Here is a 16,184-nt window from a genome sequence, read left to right as displayed (position 1 = left end):
GTCTTCTCCCTCCTGCTGGTAGTTCAATCTCCTGTTGTCTTTGCTGTTCTTCCTCTCTCTCCTCTGCCTCGAGGGCTAGGATGTACTTATATAGCAGGGAGACAAAGGTCATGTCTACATCATAAGATGGTTCATACTCTGGTACATATTGAACTTCCATATCTTGTTCTTCTTGCAAAGATGCAATGATTTCGTGTATCTGCTGCATCCTTATATATACTCTGGATCAGAGGCGGGATGCAGTCAGAATCTCGAATTTTGTCATTGCGTAACAGAGCTTAACAGAGCCTATCAATGCACAAGAGAGCTTGATAATCGTATTAGAGCGTTATTTAAAGCGTGATAAGCGCATCAAAGCTTATCAAAGAGTAATAAAGCATATCAAAGCGTAACAAATCCTGATCAATCGGCATCAAAGCATGAGAAGCCGTAGCGATTAGGGAAATAATTTGTCTCCGAAAGTGGGAACGAACTTTGTATCAGAGCATAACATATCTGAGGAGATCGTGAGATTTTTTTTTGAAAAGTAAACAAAAATGACGCCGAATTGATCGCCGATTTAAAGCGCGGCATTCGCCGTTGGTGTGAACTTAGCATTACAAATTTGTAAGTTACTGCAAGAATTTTGATTGATGAAATTGTTCCAATTGGATTCATTCTTCATTTTCTCTCATGAAGATTCACCAATTCCACTAGATTAGTGTTTAATGTACATGTACAATGGATGCTCAAATTAAGGGTCCCTGTCAAGCTTTTCAGTTATCTACTAAGCAATACATTTCATCTTACCATCTCTATTTACTAGCCTTATTTATGTCAACAAGATGAGATATTATATCTAGCCAAGTCGACCTATAGAAAGTAACATGTTCACATGACAAGATATGCTATCTTGACAAGTCAGTTTACAAAAGTTAATTGCCACCATGTTGAGTTAGGTTATCTACAATGTAGCTCGTCGTACAACATAAATTTTATATGTTGACTTGGCGAGGTTATGTATCGAGTATCATGCAACTTTTCAAAGTCAATAGATAACATGTCAAATCCTTAACTAAACCACTAGCTTTAAAGCCTTTTTAAAAATTCTTAATAAGCTGATTCCACAAAATTCCCGGGTCTGCTTAAAAAATAGATTTCATGGCAAATATGATACACATGATTAAGTAATGAAAGAACTGAAATTTGTCTGTGTGATGAACAGTTATTTTCCTTAGATTTCATGGCTGATTGGAAAATGTCCTCCCAATATTTCAGCATACATAAATCACTCTCAGTAATTTCAGTCTTTTTTTCTAGAGTTGTGAACATTATTATCCTTTCATTATACCTCAATGGGTAAATCAATGCCAGAGAATTAAAAATGATATCACAAGAATAGATGATTTGAGCAAACAATTTTTTTAATTATGATCATGATTTAATATCAAACTATAAAGTAAATTTATATCATTTTTAAAACCAATTTATACACATCACTTCTAAACATAGATTTCAGGTTGTCAAAGACTTGGAAACCAAACAAAAATCTAAACTTTAATAAACTAGAGTTGTATTTCTAAGTTGAACACAATTATACGATTACATTAATGCCCCAAATAAGGCTTCTGAGTTAGATACACTAATAGTTGTCAACATGAATTCATTCAAAATCACAAAGTATTATTTCTTTCTTTACTACTACAATAACATACCATTAAAATTCATGGAACAATTTTCTTTCTATATTTTTTATACAAAACTATAACAATATACTGTATAGAGATTAAGTAACAATTGTGAAAGGTTGAGAATAGTTGGAGAGACCGACCGAAATACTGCCCGCCCGACCTTACGCTAATTCCTATATACCCCCTTCAAACTGTTTGGCGGAGTTATAATAAGAATAATAGCTGGGGACGTTTGATAAAGCTATTTGTAACTTAAGAGTGACTTTAAGAATGACTGGTGATCCTGTCTCGTGGTAAATACCATTAAATGTTCATTGGTGATTATTTAGCGCATAAGCATTGTTGTTCCTTAAGTGGCTCATAACTACCAACAGGTTTATGAAACAACCACCAGTTTTATAAAGGGCTTTTTGCCTGAGGATACAAGGTGCTGCTATTATCACCCTGACTATAGCTGCTCTTCCCATATAGGGATCGAACCAAAGTCCCTAAAATTGAAAGACGAGAGTCGTAACCACTAGATGACTTCCCCACTGCCATGCCTTACCTTGACACAAACCAATGTTTTCATTCCAACAAAGAATTATCCAAGCATGAGCGTATGCTACACCAGTAGGGAAATATTACACAGGGGCTCAGGGTGATTTTGCCCTAGAAATGCCCAAAAGAACCCTGGAAAATAAAAAATAGCCTCGGAAAATCCCCATTCACTGCTATGTTGTTTCTTTTTTATCTGCCAAAGTTATCAATTATTTGGGAGAAGTTATTATTTCAGGACATATACATGTATATTACTTCTATGTTCATGACACGTTTTTTGCATTAATTATGTAATTTTTAAGGTGTTAATATTTTCTGACACACAAAATCAGCAAAGTAACATGACATTACCAAGTCTTCAGGCTACAGTAATCCTAACCTATACCATGGTAGTCTTGTTGTATTATAAGGGATCTCTTTAATTCAATGAAAACCATATTCTTGATTCTTGTTCTGTTGTTTTCTTCTTCTTATTCGTATGGCTACTGAAAGATATATAAATGAATACATATGTTATACTACATGTACCTTCAATACAGTGCATATAAAAAAAAACAGGACAGTTTTTGATAAGTCAAATTTTTGTTTCAAATTATGTGTACATTTTGATATCATTTAGATGCTCTGAAGTCTAATCTTTCAAATGCCATTAAAAAAAATAGTTTTGTTCATGCTTGAGTGCACATGGAACGTTTCTGTCAGGGGTTCAAAAAATGGCTTGAGCCAAATGGCAGAAAGAAAATGAGAAAATATTGATGATCAGACATCTTGCTAATCACCAGAATTCATCTTAAGCTTTTCATTATCTTTGCCATAATTTTTGAATTATGCTTTCAAAATTCATTTACAAAGCATTTATTTACTTGAATTGTTTTGTATTTTCATTTAACTATGTTATCTTTTAGCATTCTTTTATAAGTAAGCAAAAAACTTGTTTTTCAACCCAAGCGAGGAGATTTGCATTATCAATTTTAAGGTAATTTTTGTTCAATATTTACTTTTAAACATACACAACAGTTTTCCAGGGGATGCTGCCTATGATTAATAATACACGCATCATCCCCAGGGAAATCTTGGGGAGCTTCAGAGCACCCCCGCTTCCCAGGGCCATGGTGCTTGACAGGACAATATGAATTCTTACAGGAAAAGATTAAGGTCTTTCAAATGCACCATGACCTTTGGAGCACGCAATGAAAGGATTTGAATAAATTACTAGCTCTCCCATTAATAATGCAAATTCCCTTACTTGGGTTGAAAAAGCTTCCTTTTTATTTTTTACTTATGAAGGAATACAAAAAGATAACATAGTTAAATGAAAATACAAAACAATTCATGTAAATTAATACTTTGTACCTTTCAACCCTAATACTCCTGGGGTATTTCAAAGCTTGCTTTTACGGGAGAGGGGCCACTATGCCCCCCCCCCCCCCCAGATCTCGGCCATGGGTCGCCCGAGGCGTCAAAATAGCCTAGTCTATTTAGGGTTCAAATATCCACTACAAATGATGAAAGAGCATTGATGCAAAATAGACATTTTGTGACCAATAATACATAAGGTTAATGCCTAACAGAATTACATGAAAACCGAATTGTTTGTAAGTACTATATGCACTGAAAGTGAAATATCATTGTGTGTTTAATTTGACTTCATATATATACAAATTAAACATAATTACAAAATGAATTTGCAGGTAAAAGAAGAAAATATATTTATGATTTTCTACATTTCCGCATGTAATGATTATCAATGGAAATCACTGGTCTCAATATAATTCTGTTACATAGACAATTACAGTAGATATAAAAGTAAATAATCTAAGAAAAAAAATGTAATAATTTTCCTTTACAACAATCAGTAGGACACTGAAGCACTATGCTCTTGAAAAATGAAAGTATCTACTTGATAAGGGCACTCACATCGTATAAATTCACACATTGTTATAATGCAAACGAAAACAACAAACTTATTAATTCATAATGAATGTTAATGATGGTTAAACACTTAGTTTTACTAAAAACAATCTTTGATACATGTTATATACATTGTGGGTGCAAATGGTGATTTAGAGACTTCTGATAAACTAAAAGTTTAGCACTTTATAAGCAATTACTACTATCATCAATATTACTATGATAACATCTAAACTTGAAAGCGATTAAATTTTTCACTATTTTGTATTCAATAATTCCAAAGCTATAAAAGCAAAATATATCATACCTTGTTCAGACAGATAATCTGTCTGCATAAATCATGCAAACTGACAAAACTTTTGATTTTTTTGTGTACATTTTGATAATGCTTCATTACAAATTATGTAATATACACAATAGCATATATGAAGCAATTAATATGTCATTGCTACAAATTTATCTTCATTTTCACATATTTAAAACTCAATTTGTAATTTGGCTAAAAAATTACACATTTCATAAAAAGTGGGATGCCCCTGGCAGTCTCAGCTGCATTACACAATTCAATATAGCAGCAGTGTTGAAATCAAAACATTTTACTTTTTTTAATACATGTATGTACAGTTTTATCATTTGATTTGTCTGAAATGACAGTTGACCTTGACCCAGTAACCCACATGTATCAGTAGACTCATGCCATCAATGATGCCTGATTACCATTAAATTTAAGTTTGACTGAATAAGGATTTAAGATTTCAAAATTATCTTGATAATTCAAAATCTTGGCCTTTGGATAAATTTTTGATGTTGATCCCAGTTTAGTATCCCCAAATAAGCTTTGTTTGATCTTGGCCTAGTGCCCTTAAATTACACTTATCCATTTGCAGTGGTTTTAAGACTCCAATGTTGACAGCTGTGCCTACATTATATGTCTTGCTTTTGCTAGCAATAAACTGATAGCAACAATGATATTCAGGTCATCTTGTGTGCATATTACATTGTCAGCTACCATTTTTATGCATTTTCCCTTCAAACTTCAATTTTGTCCTCCATGTGAAATAGCATATATCAAAACTTTCTCTCACTATAATTTTGGCAACTCAGAGGTTCAGTTCATAGCAACAGCAAAACATCATGACTGACAATTTTTTTATTAAAGTTGATATTTCTGTCATTGTATGTGTTAAAACAAACCATGTTTATTATTTAATTACAAAGAAATAACTTTTTCTTCATGAAGTTTTATAGGTGAACAAATAGACTAAGATGGGTCTTTAGTATTTTCACCATTTTTATTTAACATTCATTTATGAATATGACCGTAATAAGGGAGTTACACACTAGAACAAATGTACAAATCATCCACACAAAAAATGCAAGAGAATTTGGATTTTATATTGTATTATTATATGAATGATTTGTTCTAAGACTACCCGTAAAATGTGTTACATGTACATATTGTGCTGTTCAAATGAAAACCCAGGAGAATGAAACTCTTGGAGCAAGTTAGCTTTTGTGAAAGCAGAAAAATCAAAGAGTAAGATCAACAAAAGTTTGAGTAAAATAGGACAAGCAATAGAAGAGTTATGAGCATTTGAATGTCGAGATCACTAATGCTATGGAGATCCTCCCATTGGCAATGCGACCAAGATCTATGATGTCAAAGATGAACAACTCTCCCCTTTTGGACACTGAAAATATACCCCAAAACATCTCTTTTTGCTCATTCTAATCATATGACAAACGATTCATCAATGCTATAATGTTGTGAAACCTCTGTACTTGTCCTTTCATAAAGAGAACACCTCACCTTGTGATAGACTCTATAAAAGTGAGAATATAAGTGAAATAAGTACTAAAGTACTGAGGGAGTTGTACGTGTGTGACATCACAGATCTTGGTTGCATTGCCAATGGGAGGATCTACATGGCATTAGTGATCTCAATATTCAAATGCTCATAACTTTCTTATTATTCATTCAATCTTCCTCAAACTTTCAACAATATGTTTCTTTGATTTTTCTCTTTGATATGGATTCAGCTGGTTTCAAGGGTTTCATTCTGCTTTAATATTCATGATTGTACTACTTATTTTCTTTATTAATTTATGGCACATTAAATCACACTTGTCAATCTCTGGGAATGAGAAACTATTCAGTGATCCCCAAAACTGTATTTTAATATATGGACCCCAAAATGACCCGAGTTTCCTGAAATTACATTCATTCAATCGCTTTCACTTGTGTTAGTTTTATGAAATAAAGACATATAGAGACGATTTCTCAATAAAATATATCAATATTTTTGTAAGGAAATCATAAGTATGTATATTGCTGTTATTTCGCAGTAAAACTGTAATAATTACAGCAAACATGTAATGCCAGCAGCTCTGCTAAATATAGTAATTTATTGAAGCATTTATATTTCAAGATTCACAATGAGGGAGTCATTGCAAGACTAATCACTATGAGTTTGAATTAGTGGATAATAATTACTGGCAACCTTTGAAAAGAAATGATCTCTAAAACCAAGAGATTATCAGAATATTTCATACCCAATGATCTGCACTATCATACCCAATGTTTGTGGATCAAGTTTGAGGTAACTTGTGGCCATAGTTGGGTTCATAGTGCTATATTCAACTTAACTTTGTGCCATTCATATAAATACAATATTTCAATGTAATAGTTACTTTTCATACTATATATAGCTGCTTGTAAAAAGTGTCTTTAGTGATTAGTTTTGACAAGGATTCAAAGATATTATTTTCAGAGGTTAGGAAACTGTCAGGCAGATCATACTCTATGAGTTCCAAGATGATGAATTGACACTTTATTTTTCTTTATTGACTTCCTTTGACAAGGGATGCAAAGACACTGTCTTCCCGAGCTAGGAGATTGTCAGGAGAATCATACTCAATAACCCTTCCATCTGATAGCACCAAGATGGAGTCTGAATTCAAGATGGTAGCAATCCGATGCTGAGTGAAATAAGAGATATTAGAGTAAATAATGAATGACATCATAGCTCATCAATTAGTGATGAATACTAGTAAACTATACATCAATCAATAAATCAATATATAAACAAACAATCATATATAGTGGATTAAAAATGCATGATTTTAGACAAGCTTGCGGATAGGTGCGTGCCAAAATTTTCAACATGTTGAAAATTTTGGCACGCATTACAAATTTGTGAACAATGCGCAACCTAGTTGTGCCACTGCGTGGCATCGAAATAGAAATTTTGTGGCGCAAAGAATAGTAGGCACACCCCCCAGGGTAGTGGCACGAAGTTCACGACTAGTTCACGACAGGGGCGCGCATACTTTGCACATAGGCCAAGCATACTTCACGCATAGTTCTCGAATGATATGCGCAACATTGTGAGTGCAGACCACGTGATCAGTGTGAGTCGTCCTAATCAACGAACGTAGAGGGTGTAAACACCAGAACTTTGAATATTTAAATTTGCGCGAGATACGTCACAGAATAGGGTGTCGAGAATATTTGCTGAGAGCACGTCGGGACAGTGCATGAGCTATGCGCAAACAATGCGCAAACATGTCGTGAACGTGTCGGGACATTGCGTGATCTGACATAGCCAAGTCATGCCATAAAGTGTCCCGCACTGGCACGCATCAATGCCGGCACCACAATGCGTGCAAGTGTCAACTGGGCATTAGTCTGCCTATTATTCACTCGACAAAAACAAGAAACTGAGTGCAATTGTTTTTTAGGTCTCAAAGCTATATTGTTTTTTGTACTTATGATTTTAAAACTGGAGAATATTTATGTAGGTAGTAAGGATTAACTTACTGCAATTGTAAGAACAGTCTTGTCAGCGAAAGCTGAAGCCACAACATCCTGTAAGATTTGATCCTAAAAGGAAAAAAGGAAATAAAAGAAATCAATTACAAAAATAAAAGTCAGTCAATTTTGTTGAATTTAATGAAATAAAAAAAAAATGGCAAAAATCATAACTTATGAAGAATGCTTTGGAACATTGGAAATATAAAGACAATGCAAAAAAATGTATATATACTTTTTCGATAAGACATATACCCTCCCCCTCCTCAACCTCTAAAAAATATTTTACAGAGAGAAAAAATAAATATGAGATTTCCAAAAGAAATTCAGAATTAATGTTTCATAGATGTGTCTCACTGTCCATGCAATGGTGCTTCCCTCCACTGGTCAGATTTACTCTAGGAAAGCATTCAAGATAGGGATCAACTTTTACTAACCCTAGTATGTATAGAAATAAATGAATGAAATAATAATGCCACTCACAGTCTGCATATCAATAGATGCTGTAGCCTCGTCCATTATCAAGACCTGAGAATCACGTAAGAAGGCTCGGGCAAGACAGAACAGCTGACGTTGACCAACACTGTAGTTCTCTCCTCCCTCTGTTACCTTGGATTCTGAATGAGAATAAATAAGAATATTTACATGTTCCATTCATAAAGATAACATCTTAATCATTATAATACCCTTACTCCTACTGCAAAATCTCAAAACCTGTTGCTTTAATTTACATCTATGTCTGCAAAATGAACTCAAGTAATTGCCCAAGTCAGATCAAATTTAGATCAAATTGTGCATTTATTATCTACCTCTTCTAAGTTGATTTGGGCTTGTTTCAACAGATATTAATACCTTCCAGTGAGATTATCCAATGTACAATCATATCTCACCTTGACCCATTGTGCAACGCACATGAAAGTCCCATTATATTCTGACAGACTGAAAATCATGTTGTGTAACAGGCCTTACATTATGAGAAGATCATAGGAGCATAGATATGATAGGTATAATACACTCCTTCATATTGTTAATATGCACAGTTATGTACAAAATTAGTTTCATAGTTATTACCTAGGCCTTCCTCCAAATTTCCAACAACATCTTTAAGCTGGGCAATTTCCAGGGCCTGCCAAAGCTGCTGATCAGTGCGTTTCTCCTCAGGATCCAAATTACGTCTATCAAGATGTAATTATATTTAGAATGGAGATTGGATTAATATGTAGAGTAGTTTAAAGCACAAGAAAAATAGGGTGTTTAATGAAATAGTTTGCCATTCATTTCTCATGAAAAAGCTGCTATTGTAAGCTTTTAACAAATTAAACTTAAAAAAAAAAACCACTACCATGAGTCCAGTAAACCATGAGAAGGTAAACAACATGTACAGTTTTGGCAACCAATAGACTACAGATAAAGCAAATGTCTGAAAAATAGTACAAGCATACATATTAATCTAGCTCATCTCATAATCATAATGTTTAACAGAATTTGAATTAATTCATGAAAAATATATACAAATATAAAATAAATGAATTATACATTAAACTTCATTACTGGAAAAGGTCATTTTAAATTTTTCGATTTTTTATGAACAAAATGTTGACATGTCATTACGATTGTACAGATATATTAGAGGTGTGGTTATAAGGAGTTTTGTACATAAGCGGTTGTGCATAGTACAAGTTTGCATACAAAACCATTTGTGTATAGTATAAGTTGCGTACATAACAGCTTGTGTATACGATTCCATGACATTTGCTCCAGTGACAATTTCTCCACTGTAAATTCTACACAATAATAGAATAACAACTTCTATCCTGGATTTAACACTTTACCCTATCCTAAGCCTAATTCTCAACCTAACATAAAAAACTATTGCAACGCTAACCCTTACCCTATATTTTAGACAAAGTAAAGCCCAGAGCAATTGCAACCAATGCAAATGTTGTGTAACTGTATAGTGACACAAGATGTGCATATAAACTTTGACTAACCTGATGGTTCCAGTAAAGAGCACTGGGTCTTGTGGTATAATTGCCAGTCGCTGACGAAGTGTAGTCAAAGGAACGGTGGCAACATCTATCCCATCAATCAAAATACGACCTGTAAAATGGACAAATAAATTGGGTTTGGTGAAACATTTTCAGGAATATAGCAAATACATCTTTCATGGGAAATGCAAAATGTTATTTGACCATTCAAATACAGGCAACCTAGCAGAAATTTATATCTATCAAAATATTTTCCCTTAATGCACACTTCATGTAAACATTGACCTATGGGAATTTGTACATAAGAAAATGTGCTGAAATTGTTCGTATGTCCAATAGTGGTGACCATATAATGAAATGTGCAATGAAAAAGAGAGTGTATCTGACCAATCTAATTCTACCTAATGAATCATATTACAAGTTATTACATACACACTATATATGCATAGGGGATGTAGTTTGTATATATGTGTACAATCAATAAAATCATCAGAAGTCAGTTAGGTAAATGGTATACATACCTCTAAAAATATCAATAATCCTAAAGAGAGCTAGGGTGAGAGATGACTTCCCACTTCCAGTACGACCACATATTCCAACCTATAAGAGGACAAGAAAATAAAGATATCACATTTACACACAATGTGCATTAATGGTTACAGATAAGATATCATTCAAAGCATGGGCAGTGATTTTTTAGTCAAACTAGGACAAGAAGTCTGATAATACAGCCTGCAACACAGCCTATTGTTGCCCAAAGATATTAATTTATTTCAAAAGAGTGAAAATTCTTCTGCAGTTAACTTATACAAAACTTCCCAAACCAAATCTCTCTTTTAATCCATTCATCTAAAGCATAGTGAAAAGATCAGACCTAGCATTTTTTTTCTAATATGCAGCAGTTTTCTACTGCACTAAACAATGTGTGATATTAGGCACATTATTAAATATCAGATCTACATCTCTCTCATAGGTATCCTTTTCATGTTCCATCCTCACATCAATTAAAAAACAAAAACAAGTGGAACGCCTCTGGCAGTCTCGCATGCTGTCAATATAGCAGCAGTGCCAACTTTGAAAACAACAAAGATGAATACTTGTTCACAAATTAAAAACACCATTCATTTTATAACAAAATGCTACAGGGGCACCTATAGTTTCCCATCTGGTATGCAGGCCAGACAGTAAATGAGAAAAGCAGGAATCTGCACTATGAAAGGTGCATAGTACCTTTATAGTGGCATCCACAGACATTATGCATCATTCACACAAAAAATCCTATTGTTTTGAATGATCTGAGGATTAGCAATGAAAAAGAAGATTGAAGGATTCCTGCATAAAAGACACACCACTGTCTGGTAAGGTAACTCTGGTTATAACTGCGGCAGTAAACAGCTGAGCTTACCTTCTCTCCAGCCTGGATGTTAACTGATACCTCCTGTAGTACTGGGTCTAAATCTGCTGCATATCTCACACTCACATTATCAATTGAAATCTGACCTCTATGAGGCCAATTGAGAGGTGGTTCCAATCCTAGCAATACAAAATGAAGACAGATTTAAATGAATAATTCAGTGATATACTCAACTATCACTACTACATTATATCATAATATTGATAATCATGTGCATAAGTGATGAATGAATCAATTTTACAAAAAAAAATCATTAACTAATGAGAAAATAATTCAATTCACATTTTCAATTCAAATTCAATTTATTCTTGATAATAATTATAATAATTAAAACATCATCAAATTGTACATTCGTATATAGAAATATCATTACAAGAAAAGGAGGGCAACAAAAAGTTTACACTTGAGATAATAAGCCTCCAAAGAATACAGTAATTAATATATGTACACATCAGATGAAGAGGGGGGGAATCGAAATATGCTCATTCACACACAGACACACCCACCGAGAAACATCGTCATCATCACACACAAAAGCACACCCGAACATCCATCATCTTGGTTCATAGTAAAAATTAAGTAAAAAAGTACAAGAAAAAAAATTTGAAAACACAGAATCTTAACTGCTCGCAACAAAATTTATGCTTCCAACACTGCCAGATATTAAATATAAAGAACACTTATTTTTTTTAATTGTCATAATCACAATCAAAAACAGATTTCCGAGATGAAATGTATTTTTTAACTATAATAAATTCTGACTGATCAATTTGATTAAAGTTATAGTGAAAATGACCTTTGACCTTTAAACTGAGATCAGATCAAAGACACTGCCATACATGAGCAAAGTTAAATTTCATTAATCAATGGTTCCTTGGATATCACAAGAAAAATGAATGTATACAATGATCTATGTGAACTCTGACCTCAAAATCTAATCAAATCATCTCCGCTCCCATGCCCATAACCTAAAGATCTAATCAGATCTTGTCGCTCCCATCTGCCAAGTTTGAACTTGAACATTGACATTGTGGCCTCAAAATCTAATCAGATTACTGTCACTACAAAATGATTAGTAAAAAAAAAAATTATGATATTTTCATTATTTTATACATTTTGACAGGAAATCACATATGAAATATGCATCTCATTAGAGCCCTTGTAAGTAGTGAGATATTCATACACTAAGAATTTTAGATCAAATTATCAACTCTCATCTCTCCAAAACTTAAGAAATAAATCATGTTTATTTCAAATGATGTGCATCTAATCATATTTCACGATAGGCAGGTTAGTTAAGAAATGTCTGTTTTCATCTTCCACTTTTATGGTGTTGATATGTACTATGTACAATTCTTGAAAACACTATAAGGATTTCAATGAGATATATATACCTTCATATTGTTCCCTTTTGAGAGAGCTATAATACTTGACACGTTCCACAGCATTCATCTGCATCTCTGTATCAGCTGCACTCCGTACTACCCAGTTGAGATATCCAGACACCTTGATAGAAACAAAAATGATGGTAATAATATTTTCAAATAACATGACAGTGATTGATAATTCCTATTTTCTCTGTAGTGTTTTGTGAGTTACAATATAGCAATGTGTGTTTCTATCTGGCAACGCACTGCAGAATCATTGTGTTTGAACATTTTCATGCTTTTGGTCTCCTTTTCTTGACTTGTTCAAAAAGAGATTAAATCAGATCCAAAATTGAGTCATAAGGTAAGTCAATCAAATTTTAGATCACCTACAATGACCTACAACTCATTTTGGAACTGATTTAAGGACGTTGCCCAGTTATGTTTGTACACATCCCTATCTGAGCTTATTTTACCCTTGCACGCTGACGTCACAATAAGTGAACAGGTGAGTAATTAGCTACAAGTATCAGCTGATTTTTCCAGTCATCGGCACCCTAACAGCAAATTTTTATGTATTATTTTATGAAGCTATTAGCTGAAAATAATCTATGGACCAAATTTTTAAACGCTTCTACATCTCCAGAACACTTTACTCTGCAAAGCTGCGAAGTGTGACAAATATGATCTCGAGTTTGATTAAATGGGATAGTGGTGTAGAATTTTCCTTTATGTACATACAGGCCTTTTGATCCTTTTTTTGTGTGTTTTAAAAGCACATTTGCTCAAAACAAAAGTGCTGATAATTTGAAAACTAGTGGAATGCCTCTGGCAGTCTCACCTGCATCACGCGATTCAATATAGCAGCAGTGCTGACTTTGAAACCTACTATAACTCGCACAAGATGTTCAGTGATACTTGGTTACTCTTATGTCCACGTTTTATGAACTAGACCAATACACTTACAGAGATATGATGGTAATTCAACAAATACCCCCAATTTGGCCAAAGTTCATTGACCTTTGACCTTGATCATGTGACCTGAAACTCGCACATGATGTGCAGTGGTACTTGACTACTCTTATGTCTAAGTTTCATGAATCAGATCCATAAACATTCAAAGTTATGATGGTAATTCAACAGATACCCCCATTCGGCCAAAGTTCATTGACCTTTGACCTTGGTCATGTGACCTGAAATGCGCACAGGATGTTCAGTGATACTTGATTACTCTTTATGTCCAAGTTTAATGAACTAGACCAATATACTTTCAAAGTTATGATGGTAATTCAACAAATACCCCCAATTTGGCCAAATTTGGCCAAAGTTCATTGACCCTAAATGACCTTTGACCTTAATCCTGTGACCTGAAACTTGCACAGGATGTTCAGTGATACTTGATTACTATTATGTCCAAGTTTCATGAATCAGATCCATTAACTTTCAAAGTTATGACGGTAATTCAACAGATACCCCCAATTCGGCCAAAGTTCATTGACCCTAAATGACCTTTGACCTTGGTCATGTGACGTGAAACTCATGCAGGATGTTCAGTGATACTTGATCAACCTTATGTCTAATTTTCATGAACTAGGTCCATATATTTTCTAAGTTATGATGACATTTCAAAAACTAAACCTTAGGTTAAGATTTTGATGTTGATTCCCCCAACATGGTCTAAGTTCATTGACCCTAAATGACCTTTGACCTTGGTCATGTGACATGAATCTCAGGCAGGATGTTCAGTAATACTTGCTTAACCTTATGGCCAAGTTTCATGAACTAGGTCCATATACTTTCTAAGTTATGCTGTCATTTCAAAAACTTATACTTAGGTTAAGATTTGGTGTTGACGCCGCCGCCGTCGGAAAAGCGGCACCTATAGTCTCACACTGCTATGCAGGTGAGACAACAAGCACATGAACCCCCATTTTTTAATATTCACACCTCTTGAACATACTTTTCTCTACAACCATGCAAAATGCAAAATTTTGTGAAAATGACATGGGTTTTAAATAAAGTGCTGTAATAGTATTGTAATTCTTAAATAAATGTTACATAAAATGTTGATACGTTTTTGTCGTCTTTCTCACCTTATTTTCAAAATTGAAGGTGCTGCTACTCTTTAAAGAGCAAACGAATAGCAATATAAGAATATAAGTGAATTATTCATCTGAAGTGTATAATTTTGAACTTTAATGAAAAATGTGGTGAAATTCAGATGGATTTTGAGTAATAGAGGTATAAACTCAACATTGTGATCTTGTGGGGTCTAAAACTGCAAAAATATTTTTATTGTCTATTTCTCATGACCTTTCAAATGGGTTAACTTCAAAGTTCAATAGCAAAAAATCGAAGCACATGCACCCATGTTAATTTTTGCATATTTGGAATATTAAGGTGCTTAACCCTATCTAGGCCGGGGTATTTTGGGAGTTCATATGGCCGGGGGGGGGGGGGGGGGCCTCCCAGGCCCCCCCTTGAGATCTCGGCTGTCGACCGCGCGATTGCGCCGAAAATTGGCACGCAGGTTGTCTGGGACATAATCTACAAAATTGTATAGCAATTCATTTCATGTGAATTGCTATTAAGTGATTATGCTAATTTATGCGCAATTAGTATGCAAAATCATACTTTTTCCTCTAACTCCATAAATAAAGCTCCAAATGTTCTAACTTTTGGTATATAAACTCTTTGTGGTGTTCTTAGCAAGTGTACATGAACAAAATTGCAATATCAAATCATTTTCTTATGTATTATATTGTTTTTTCAATTCCTTATGTATTTTTTTCATTTTTTTTTCATTGTTTTTGCAAAGAAATTTGTTGGGGACTCTTCTGAGATCATATAAAGCATAAAATAAATACATTTAGACCAGCAAAACTAAAAATAATCATACATTTATGATTTTTGGTTGAAAACACAATTTGCATTGACTTTGTACACAAAATCACGTTGTTGAGCAATTTTTTTGTCTGACATGCACTTACATAATGTTGCGTTATTTCGGAACCACGTACCCGGGTGATGCAAAATTGGTCTCAAAAGTTGCGCAAGACTTAAAAGTAAAAAGTCAGCAAGCGGCGAAGTCAAAAAAAATTTGCGCGGCAAAAATATTGCGTGAATCGTTGAGGAGGGGGCCTCCGAGGCATCCCCCTCGTCCTAGATAGGGTTAAGTAACTCTGTGCAAAATTTGGTGAAAATGACACGGATTTCATTTTAACTGTGGAACATCCTTAATATCTCTCTTTTTTCACATGTCACTGTCAGCCTTACAAATCAGAGTGTTAATGGTGAACCCTGAGTCGGGGTGTTTACATACCTGAAGAGCATAACTGATAGCTAAACCTACTTCACTGGCAGGAACACCACCAAAAACAACTGCACTAATAGTTGTTGTTAATCCTGCTAGTAGTACAACAAGAGCACCAATAAAGTCCTGCGCAAACAATAAATAATACAAATTCAACATTAACAATTGTT

General features: G+C 34.1%; 1 protein-coding gene across 1 annotated transcript in view; it reads right to left on the bottom strand.

The window, feature by feature from the left end:
* Nucleotides 1–2,687: 2,687 nt before the first annotated feature.
* The window catches only part of LOC129256960 (ATP-binding cassette sub-family C member 8-like), a 28,580-nt gene continuing 15,083 nt past the window's right edge, over nucleotides 2,688–16,184 (bottom strand). Inside the window, exons 9-17 of the mRNA XM_054895189.2 lie at nucleotides 16,024–16,140; nucleotides 12,729–12,840; nucleotides 11,326–11,453; nucleotides 10,442–10,520; nucleotides 9,924–10,032; nucleotides 9,004–9,107; nucleotides 8,416–8,549; nucleotides 7,942–8,004; nucleotides 2,688–7,100 (exon numbers count right to left, since the gene is read on the bottom strand). Coding sequence (XP_054751164.2) covers nucleotides 6,963–7,100; nucleotides 7,942–8,004; nucleotides 8,416–8,549; nucleotides 9,004–9,107; nucleotides 9,924–10,032; nucleotides 10,442–10,520; nucleotides 11,326–11,453; nucleotides 12,729–12,840; nucleotides 16,024–16,140 — 984 coding nt within the window. The 3' untranslated portion in view covers nucleotides 2,688–6,962. The remainder of the gene's footprint in view (nucleotides 7,101–7,941; nucleotides 8,005–8,415; nucleotides 8,550–9,003; nucleotides 9,108–9,923; nucleotides 10,033–10,441; nucleotides 10,521–11,325; nucleotides 11,454–12,728; nucleotides 12,841–16,023; nucleotides 16,141–16,184) is intronic.

Source organism: Lytechinus pictus, chromosome 3 (assembly GCF_037042905.1).
Source record: "Lytechinus pictus isolate F3 Inbred chromosome 3, Lp3.0, whole genome shotgun sequence".
In the NCBI taxonomy this organism is placed as follows: Eukaryota; Metazoa; Echinodermata; class Echinoidea; order Temnopleuroida; family Toxopneustidae; genus Lytechinus; species Lytechinus pictus.
Note: the sequence above shows the minus strand (reverse complement) of the source record. Positions and strands in the feature narration are given on the sequence as shown.